At 57.0% G+C, this 10,576-nt stretch overlaps 1 protein-coding gene and 1 long non-coding RNA gene across 3 annotated transcripts; one reads left to right on the top strand and one right to left on the bottom strand.

The window, feature by feature from the left end:
- Positions 1-820: 820 nt before the first annotated feature.
- LOC115601143 (maestro heat-like repeat-containing protein family member 7) lies at positions 821-9,197 on the bottom strand. Of its 2 annotated transcripts, none has more exons than XM_030470728.1 (17): positions 9,148-9,197; positions 8,809-8,898; positions 8,120-8,224; positions 7,333-7,504; positions 6,777-6,868; positions 5,605-5,754; positions 5,041-5,445; positions 4,320-4,507; positions 4,095-4,232; positions 3,743-3,848; positions 3,410-3,547; positions 2,943-3,125; positions 2,624-2,779; positions 2,191-2,352; positions 1,736-1,838; positions 1,417-1,476; positions 821-1,112 (listed from the first exon to the last, which is right to left on the bottom strand). In XM_030470728.1, exons 1-17 carry the CDS (start codon positions 9,178-9,180, stop codon positions 940-942), a joined length of 2,454 nt encoding a protein of 817 aa, XP_030326588.1. In that variant the 5' UTR covers positions 9,181-9,197; the 3' UTR covers positions 821-939. The 2 variants fall into 2 exon arrangements, with proteins under 2 accessions (XP_030326588.1, XP_030326589.1); XM_030470729.1 differs by having other exon boundaries at positions 2,191-2,292.
- Positions 2,973-6,307, top strand: LOC115601144. The gene is made up of 3 exons (XR_003989250.1): positions 2,973-2,982; positions 3,718-3,722; positions 6,214-6,307. It is a non-coding gene; the product is annotated as an uncharacterized LOC115601144 (long non-coding RNA).
- Positions 9,198-10,576: the final 1,379 nt, after the last annotated feature.

Genomic DNA, 10,576 nt, shown 5'->3' with positions numbered 1-10,576 from the left:
AGGCCACGAGGATGATCAGGGGGCTGGAGCACCTCCCGTATGAAGACAGGCTGAGAAAGTTGCGGCTGTTCAGCCTGGAGAAGAGAAGCTGGGTGGAGACCTCAGGCCAGCCTTCCAGTATCTGCCGGGGGCCTACAAGGATGCTCGAGAGGGACTCTTCATCGTAGACTATGGTGAAAGGACAAGGGGTAATGGGTTTAAACTTAAACAGGGGAAGTTCAGGTTAGATATAAGGAAGAAGTTCTTTTACTTACTTCAGAAGTTCACCACCTCTGAAGGGTGGTGAGGCACTGGAACAAGCTGCCCACAGAAGTGATGAGTGCTCCATCCCTGGCAGTGCTCAAGGCCAGGCTGGATGGTGCCTTGAGCAACATGATATAGTGTAAGGTGTCCCTGCCCATGGCAGGGGGGTTGGAACTGGATGATCTTAAAGACCTTTCCAAACCAAACCATTTTATGATTCTGTGATTCTATGATTCTAGTGGAAGGGTCTTCACCTGGGCTGGGGTCTTTTTGAGCTGTGGATGTGATTTGTCGTATTATAATGAAGGCAGTTCACTTTGGGACAACTTGAAAGTTAGTTGTTTTCCCAAGTTAGGTAATCGAATGGTGACTTGGCCAAGCTGTCAAATAACTCAGCCTTTGGTGCCACCAATCCTGGATATTCTCCTTGGATTCTTCAAACACAACCAAGATTGATTGCCCCTTATCATTTTAAGAGGGGTGCTTTGTCCCAGTCCCAAGATACAGGAACTGTGAACTATGGCTACCAATTGCAGGTGCACAATATAACAAACAAACAATATATCTTGATAGAAAAGAGATTTCAATAGAAAATTTAATTAAAAAATGAAACAGAAAACAACCTATTGTTGTTTCTGTTCCCCTGCACTTGGAAGAAGAATCTCATAGGAAGCTCTTTCACTGCAGCGCCCTGGATCAGACCAGCTCGTTAGGGATCCTGCTCCTCTCCGCCCTCCAGAGGCAGCACCACAGTGCCGGGAGGAAGGATCTGGCAGGAGGCTCTTCGCATGCATCATGCAGCATCTGCTGCATTTCAAGAGCCAGGGAAGAGACCAAGGGGCTGCTGTCATTCTCCATGTTTTGAAGGGCTGGGATGGAAAGGAACAGAGCCGAGGTCACAGCCCAGATCTGCGGGGAACCTGAAGAGTCCTTCCGGCCAAGGCCACTCCCACCCCACAGCAATTACCACAGCCAGGAGGGAGGAAGGGGCACCGGTATCAGACGGAAGGTACTGCCCACCAACGCCCCACATGCTCCTCAAATCTCTGTGCTCTGCCCACGCCATCCCTCACCCACGCAGGGAGCAGACACCTCCCAGGCCAAGACAGGGATTATAGCTCCCTACCCAGGGTCTCTCCTCTTACTCGCAGGCACCCCACTGCCCTCACTCACCCTCGTCAATGACCACGATCTTCTCCTTGCACCCATCCTTCAACTGCTGCCCAGTGAGCCCTAGGCACAGACAGCCCATCACAGATCCTGCCAACCTGCCCACCCCAGCAGCCCAGTTCACCCCCATCAGCCGACTGGGCAAGGCTGAGCCCAGGGTAGTTCCTGGAGCGTGAAGCAGCTGTGAGGGACCCAGGCTCACATCAATCACACCGGGCAGTCGGGGCTCTGCAGCTCCCCAGTGGATTTGGCAGCAGCTGTGGCTGGGGCTAAGCTGCTGCCGTGCAGGGAGGGACCCTTGGCTGGCCAGGTTGCGGCTCACCGATGAACCTGACGGCCACCTCGCGCAACGGCTCCTGCGGGCTCTGCAGGTACAGCAGGCTCTGGTGCACGTACTCCTCCAATCCGCTTCTGCTTCTCTTCAGCTGAAGTGAGCACACAGGGACGGGGTTGGCACAGACCCTCCCTCTACGCTCAGGACTGGCCTCCCCTGCCAGGACACCCGCAATGCCCAGCCAGCAGCTAGCTGGTGACAAGGTTTGGAGGGAGCAGAGGGCAGCGTGCTCCCTGGCCAGGGTGCTGCAGTGCCAGCCTACCACCAAGGCCCAGCAGGGCACCTCTGGACTCTGGGGAGGGGAAATTGGACCCTTGTGCGGTGCAGGCAGGCAGCACAGAGCTGCCATGGCGGGAAGGGGAACAGCTGCTAGCCCATGTGCTGGGCACTGGGGGAGAGAAGCTTCTCCAGGCTGGCTTGTAGGGCTTCAGGGACATCCTTACCAGGCACTTGCCAGCCCTCCATATCTGCTCTGTCTGCAGGAGCTTCTGGAGCTGCCGCCACCTCAAGAACTTGGCAGCTTCAACGATAGCTTCCTTGGAGGCCTTCAGAGCAGTAGAGACAGGGAGATGGCACCTCCGCCATAGAAGAGGACCTGCAGGTCCCTGGGCAGAGCAGGGGGGCAGCAATGGTTGGGGGTCAAAACCTGGCCTTAGGCACCTGCAGGTGCCGCTGGAAAGCCCACAGGGGCTCCAGTGCTCAGGTCTTTGTGGCCAGCACTGCTGCTGGGCTCTGCTGGATCAGGCAGGGCTGGTGTAGGATATATCTCTATCCATCCTCTCAGGGGCTGCCAGCTCTGCGGCTGCAGGCAGGGAGGGGCTCTGAGCCCTCATGAGGGTTAGCTGAAGCACATTCAAAGGGCTCAGAAATGCCCACCTGAGCCACACTTGAGTCACTGTCATGCACGTGGAAGAACAGGGGCAGGAGGCTTCTCTGCACATCCTTCCTCATCTGGTTTTTGTGAGACCTGAATGGAATCCGCATCACATCTCTGCAGAGGAGGATGGAGCGCTTTCGCACGCAGCTGCTCGCCTTGGAGGAAAGTAGTAAGAGGAGAAGACCTCAGCCCTCGCTCCTCCAAGCCGCTGCAGTGAGAAGAACCACCCCTCACACGCCAGTGAGCACACACGGAGAGGGATACAACAACCCTGAGCCAAACACATGTGCCGCCCCAGGGGCTCTCTCGCTGCCTTACGCTTTCAAAGAGTGGCGGGAGCATCTTGAGCAGCTGCAGAGTGATGGGGCCAGCCACCTGCCTGACTACCACGCAGAGCACGTTGCTGAGGACAGTCAGGGCTGCCTTCATGACGTCGCAGTCATCATTCTGCAGGTGCTGCATGACGGCTGGCAGCAGGCCTTGCAGAGGCATACCCTTTGCCTATGTAAAACACGTTTTTTTGGTGACATAGTCAAGAAGGACAGCACCAGCAAAACCACTTCGCTTGCAAAGGGGCAGACAGAGATCTCTCAATGCGCAGCACAGCCCAGTGCCCAGCCTGACGTGTTCAGCAGCTCAGGGGCTGCTGAACAGGGCAGTGGGGGCAGTGGGCACGGTTCTCACCACTCCCGATTCCTGGCACAGCCCAAGCATGCTGCTGCGCACACCACCTGCTGCCCAGGCCCAGGCAGATACCCTCACTGTGCCTGGCTAACCCTGCTCACCTCCTCACATTTCTCAGACAGTGTGGCAAGGCTTGTGAGCGCTACCTTGCGCAGCACCGAACTCCTGCTATGCAGCTGCATGCGGAGGGCATGCAGGATGGGGCCATTGTCAATCTTAAAGCTGGTGCAGTCCTGGAGCTGAAACACACCCGTAGCAGAGTGAGAGCCCAGCATGGCAGCAGAGCTCCTGGAAGGCTCAGGGCAAGGCACCAGGGCTGGGCACAGCCCAGACAGGAGACAGTGGCGCCCTTGCCACCTCCCCTCTGCCTCATGCATACGGCCCAGCTTCCTTCTGCCTGCCCTCAGAGAGACAGTGCTTGCTACCAGGCCCACCTCAATGAAGACAACAATGGCACAGATGTCCTTGTAGGATTGTATGACTGTGACCGCCTCTTCACATACGGAGGCGCAGCTGACCCGTTCCTTATGCTTCAGCATTCTAGCAGGGGGAAGAAGGCATTGGGAACTTTGGCAGCACCGAGATAGGCAGGCAAAGCTCTCTGGGACCATGGTGCCATCCCCAGCCATTACCCTGCAGGCCAGGCCACACAGGGCAAGGCTCTATTTGCACCTTGTGTTGGCTGCTTGCACTCCACCACCTGTGATGAAGGGGATCATGCAGGGGACTCTTCCTCTCCAGGGAGGAAACACCAGCAGACACAAGGATGACTGACAAGGCTCTTACCTACTCAGTACCCTGATGCCAGTGGGGTAGTCCCAGGGGCTCATGAGCATGCCCCAGGCACCCTCCCCCTTGATGTCTTCAACCAGGGAGTCACCACCCAGGAAATGGAAGAAAGCTTGCATGGTCCTCACCATGCACCTACACGCAGAGCAAAGCACGGTCACACATGGAAGCCTGGCCCTGGCTCTGGTGCAGGGGAGACACCAGGGAGCAGAGACAGTGCACCTGCGGCGGCTGACTACACGATCCTCAGCCTCCTTGTTCCAAATCTCAAAGCAGCAGCAGCCCTCCTCTGGACTCTTCATGGCGAAGGAGATCTGCAAGACCACTGCCATGAAGAGCTCCTCTAAAAGTTTCCTTATGTTGCTTTGGTTGGAAGGCACCAGGAAGACCATGCGCATGACAACGGCCACCTGCAGAAAACACCCAGGGAACTGCTCTCCTGCAGAGATGCCCCTGCAGCATGCCTGGAGCTTGGGGGTTCAGGAGCTGTGCTGAGCTGACGGGGATGCCAGGACAGAGTCCAGCCCAGCTGCACGGCCTGAGGACCACCTGTGGTGGCACTCATGGCTTGGTACCCGTAACATGGGCACATGAGCCTTCATGGTCCTGAGGGAAGAGCTCAGCCAGCTCTACGGGCCATGCCGGCTGCCCTGTGCTCACGTTCTCCAGCCCCATAGCCTGCTCTGCCCTCCAGGCTTCCTGGCTGCCCACATGGCAGTAGGAGGTGGAGAGGGAAAGAGGACTCCCAAGGACAGCAGGGGCAGGCTGCCTGTCAGTCCACTGGAGGGCTGAGCAGCATGTGCTGCCCTGCCTGGCTGTGGACCTGAAGCCCCCAGTGCCCATTTGGAGGTCCAGGTTTGGGGGCAGGTGGACGGGGGAGGAGGGGCTGGAGAGGGGTGCGCAGCCCTGGGCAGGGCGGAGCAGGCCTCATGCGGACACTCACAGTCAGCAATAAGTAGCAGTTGCATTTTGTGCCGAAGTTGTTGTGCAACATGCTTGCATGCTGGACCACCAGCAGCGACTTCAGTATTCTGCCCAAAATGCTGGTCTCACAGATCAACATGTTCCACATGGCCTCAGTAGTGGTGTGATGCCAGAGCTCAGAGCCAGTGGGACCATCTTGGCCATAACAACTTTTGTCTGCAAAGGTCCGAGAGATCCTAGGGTTCCCCTGAAGCCGAAGGGCCATGTCTATGTCACCAGTGATGGAAGTATGCAGCAGGCTAGTGGTCACATCCCCAGGGTACAGCTGGGCCATTTGGAGAAGAGTCTGCATCAGGATGTCCCGGAGTGACCTTCTGGTGACATGCATCAGCTGCCTATAGATGATCTGTACGATGTCGCCCACCTGGGGGAGGCAGGAGTGTGGAGCTGCATGGAGAGCAGCCACAGACCCTGCTGCCACCAAGAACTGCTTCCCTCCTGTCACTCCTTGCCAGCCTCAAAGGCTGCCTGACGTGTGCCCAGAGGGCATGCGCACAGGGCAGTCCAGCTGCACGCTGCTTACCTTGGTCACCTTCAAGCACGAGTCTGTCAAGACTACCTTCAGCGTGTTGGCAATCACTTGGATGTTAGAGACCCTTTCTTGTGCCATGTTCCTCAAGACCATGAGGAGTAAGCTGCACGTTTCATCCGGGAGTAGGAAGCTCCCAGTTGCCTGAGAGAGAGAAAGAGGGAAGAGTCGTCACCCCAAGTGCCCTGGTGGCAGGGCAGAGCTGAGCAGTCAGGGTGACACAGGGTGACAAAGCCGGGGCAGTGCTGCCCCCCCCGCCAGGACAAGTGCCAGCAGCGGAGGCTGCTCTGGGGTGATTGCAGCCATGGGAGCAGGTGTGAGACACTGAACTGAAATCAGACTCTGCCGTCCACTGCCTCAAAGATTGGTGTGAAAGACTGGTGTAAGGAACTAAGGTCCACTGTCTCAAAGACTGCTGTCCATTATCTCAAGGACTGCTGACAGATATGCGCAGAGAGCTGGCTGCAAGACCAGCAAAACTGGATGCATGTGATCAACCAGGAATGTGCAGTATGTATGTGACATTAAGAAGAGAGGTACTTCCCCTCAACACATAATAAAAGGGGACAAAGGTAATCGCTGGGTGGCCACCCAACACCAAAGATGACTATGGGCCCTCAGGACATCACTGGATCCACAGTGGTGACTATCTCTCTGCACTCTGAATGCTTGCTTAATTTCTACCCTCTTTTCTGAACTGTCCTATCACTATGTATTTTATAATAATCGTTTTATTTAAATAATTTTATTTTTATAATAAACAAACTGACCAATTGCGGTACTTGACCTCATTTGCATCTTAATTTCACTCTGGGAATTACTAAAAAAATATTTCCAACACTGGGTTTTATCCAGTGGGACCTTCACAGCGTGTAGAGGGAGCTGCCCCATGGGCTGAAGGAGGGGGGTGGGCTCAGCCACAGGCAAGAGCTACAGTGTGCTGGCTCTGCCAGGAACCAGAGCTCACCAGCGGCCAGGACGCCCAGAGCTGCGCTGACGCTAGGATAAAGCTTCTGCCTACTCCCTGTGGAGAGGGGGTGGGAACCCGCAGCCCGATCAACGGGAGGCCATGCCATCTGCCAAAATAGCTGAGGGACTGGGGTTCATGGCAGTGTCCTGCTAGCCCCACAGCCAAGACCGCCAGCAAGGGAGGAGAAAGTCATTACCATCATTTCGTCGTTGAGCTCCATAGGCCACAAGGTGTTAGCAGCTTCCCGCTCCAGAGGGATCTCTGGATCCTCACGTTTTGCATGGTAGCCTGGGCAGGAGGGGAAACACACAGTGAACAATGGTGGGAACGACAGAGCTGGAGGCAGCAGGCAAGGGTGTCAAGGAGAGCTGTGCCTGGCTCTCCATTCTGTGGGAGCTGGATGTGTGCCAGGGCGATAGTGGGCCCATTTACCAGGGGAGGAGAGGAAACCACCTCTTAGGCTGTGGAAGGGCAGGAGAGCTCAGTCTAGCTTTCTGCTCAGGAGGAGGAGGAGAAAAGCCCTGGCATGCTGCAGCCACCAGCTCTCCAGCTCTAGGGTTCTCGGGACAGGCCCCACGCTGCTGCCCCATGGCAGGCTGCATGGACCCTAGGGTTTGCGCAGCTGCTGCCCTGCTCCAGCCTTGGAGGCATTTGCTGCTCCTTCCTCTAGCAGAGGAGGGGGCCAGGGTGGTGCGGCACCTTGCCTGGGCCCGTGTGGCTGAAAAGCTCCAGCCTGCCCCAGTGTCTCTTACTCTGTCGCACCAGAAGGAACCTCCTGAAGCTACACAGTGCCTGGAAAGCCCTGCAGCTGATCTCCTGGTCCTCCTCAGCACAGGACAGCGCAAGGTATCCCACTGCCTTCCCCAGGAATTCCAGAGGCTTGCTTCTGGAGAAGCACTGTATGCCACCTCTCGTGTCCAAGTGCTGTGGGAGAGAGGAAGTGGCAGTAGCAGGCCCAAGCTGTGGCAGATGGGACAAAAGCCCTAACTTCTAAGAGCAGGCCCCGGGCCAAGTGCTGCGTGAGCAAGAACTCTGGAGAGTTCTGCCCTGTGCTGCACCCCATGGAGACCCAGTCCATGGCAGCCACGCCAGGGCAAGGAGTGTGTTGTCTCGCTACAAAGGGAACTCTGGAAGGCTTCCGCCTTCTCACCCTGTGAGCCCCTGGGACTGGGGTAGGTGTGTGATGGAAGACCGAGACCCTGGGTCTGCTGCTTCTCCAGACCCATAGTCAGCTGACAGAGCCCTCCTTCACCACCTGCACGACTCCCCATCTCCAGGGGAGGTAGGGCTGCCAGAGCTGGGTCTGCAAAATGCTCCCATGCCCAGGGACAGTGCTGGCTCCTGAAAGAAAAGGCACAAGAGAGAGTGCAGCTCCCAGAGAGAGGGCCAAAGACGCTGGCGCAAGGTTGAGCCTTGCTGAATCCCCTGCTGCCCTGCACCCAGGCTTCCCTTTCAGGGAGCCCAGAGTGACCGGCTACTCTATGGCACCAGGAAGGGGCAAATGGTGGCCAGAAGTCACCTTCATCACAGGCTCCTTACCTCCAGCATTGAAGAGGGTGTCAAAAAGCAGGAGAGGCGTACAATCCACTCTACAGCCCTCCGGCGCTTAGCCATGTCCTCGGATGCCGTGATGGGCAGCAGAGCCTGAGAAGGGAAAAGCTGCAGGTCTGCTGTGGGAAACAACAGTGACACCCAGAGCAGTGGCTCTGCCAAGCGTCTGGTGCTGTTTACACAATGTGCTGCCAAGGCTCGCCATGGTCCAGAGGAAGATCTGGAATGGGGTCCATCCACATTGTGATCTGGGAACCACTGCCGGCTGTTGGTGACCTGCAGCAGTCAGGGAAGTAGCCAGAACCTATCCCCAAAGCACCTCTGCCCCTTTCCACATGCACTTCCAAAAAGGCCCCCTTTCCAAGAGGACCAGAACCTCTGGCAGAGGCTGCACCAGGGAGGCTGGGCCCATGAGGAGGCCAGAAGAGGAGACCTTCACGGCTGGACTCCCCTTGCACTATGCACCATGGCCGTATCCTAGGGCATCCCCACCCCGCTGCCATCTGGGGAGGAGAGGGTGAACAGGGCGGACAGTGAGGGCAGTGGCTCAACAGTGCCAGAAATTGCTTTCATCCCTTGGCCTGGGGGCTGGGGTGTGCATGCTTTAGAAGGTCTCACCGCTTTAGGGTAAGGCAAGGAAGACACCCTATTAGCTCTGCTCTTGGCAAATGCCTGACCTGCAATATTTTCCCTGTCAGGAAGATGCAGGATCTCTGTGAAGCACCACATATCAGCACCTCCAGCACACTGTCCAGAGTTTTCAGGATCTATAAGGGGAGACATAGATAGACATAGACAGACATAGATACAGCAGGTTACATGCTTGCCCTGGCTGTTCTTCCTTGCGGGAAGCTTGCTTGCCTGCCTCCCACCTGAGGTGGGCCTCAGCTGCCCTCTGGTGCCCAGGACAGGCCTCAGGGTCTCCCTGGCTTTCCTTCTTCCAGCAACCAAAGTCAGTGAGGAGACCATGCAGAGGGACTGGCTGTCAGGCTCTCCATAGCTCAGCCCGCATTTACCTGATCATAGAATGGAGTACACTGGCTGATCATCTCATTTGCAACAAAACTGAAGGTGACACCTAAGCAGTCATAGAGGCAGTCGTCTAACAGGTTTTCCCTGTATTCGCTGTAAGGAGAGAAAGTGCCAGCTGGATGCCACGGCTTCCACATTGGGGAAGGTGGCCACAAACACTGGGACTAGCAGTCCCCAGGGTTGAACCTGCACAAGGTGGGCAAGGCATCTCCTCTCTCCCCCATTCTGCTGAGCCAGGGACAGAGGGCAGCCCTGGCCAGTGGACCCCAAAGCCCTTTCCATCTCCTATCTCTTCCTTCAGAGGAAAAGCCAAGAGGAGCTAGGGAGCCCTGGAGCAACTGCCGCCATCCTGCCTGACCCACTGACGGGCCAAGAGGTGGGAGAGGAGAGGCCCAAAGACGGTGCCACCAGGATGCGAGATGCCTGGTGCTACCACACCCATGGGAGGCTCTGGCCTGGCCAGGCTCTGGAACATGTACCTCAGTGCAGTGATGGCAAGCAGGGCTTGCTGCCACATCATGGTGTCCATGCTGTCAAAGGCCTCCTTTTGTATCAGTGCCTGGAGAGAGAAAGCATGGCTGAGATGGGGCACAGGAGCTGCCAGTGCCTGACACCAGTCTGCGAGTCTGCTGGGTGGGCAGAGCCCCCAGGTCAGCACCAGCACCCACAGAAGCCCCTTGGTCTGCAGTGGCCCCAGTGGCAGGAAGGGCTGTTCCCACAAGGCCTATCGCACTCTCCCACTGTGCCCAGATGCCCAAGTGCTGTTCTTATCACTGGGCCGGTGCTTGGCCGTTTTCACCCCCTTCCCTTAGCCCCACTGGGGGGTCCCTCACCTCCAGTTTATTCAGCAGCTCATGGGATGTTGGGCTTTGGTATCTTCCCTGCAGCGAGGCTCTGCAGAGCATGTCAATGGAGGCCAGAAACTTCATCTTCAACTGCTGATCCTGTCAGTCCGGGAGAAGAGAGACAGTGAAGAAGGGTGAGGGGGCAGAGGCACAGCCAGCAGGAGTGGAGGCTTGAGGGGCTGCAGCGATGGTGCAGGGGGCCAGCAGGGGAGCAGCTCTGCACTGCCAGCAGCCCTCCAGAAGCCTGTGTGTAGGCAGCACACCTGGCTGGGAGCTGCTGGCAGAGCTTTGCTGACAAAGTCTGCCATTACCCTTCTGGTGCTTTTGACAAAGTCCATGATGTAGTCGTGGGCTTCCTTCTCCTCATTGTTCAACTGGATGCTGGAGTCAACAGCAGCTGCACCTGATGAAGAGCAAGAATGGAGAGAGCTGTAGGCAAGGGCAGGAGGTAAAGGGAAGAGAGGGGCCCTCTCTCCAGCACAGCACCCACTGCTGTGCCCACAGCACACCCTGTGCCAGGGTGCTGATGCCCTGTCCATCTCCCCCAGGATGCCACCAGTAGCAGGGC

Source organism: Strigops habroptila, chromosome Z (assembly GCF_004027225.2).
Source record: "Strigops habroptila isolate Jane chromosome Z, bStrHab1.2.pri, whole genome shotgun sequence".
Lineage (NCBI taxonomy): Eukaryota > Metazoa > Chordata > Aves > Psittaciformes > Psittacidae > Strigops > Strigops habroptila.
This window is presented reverse-complemented; position numbering and strand designations above follow the sequence as displayed.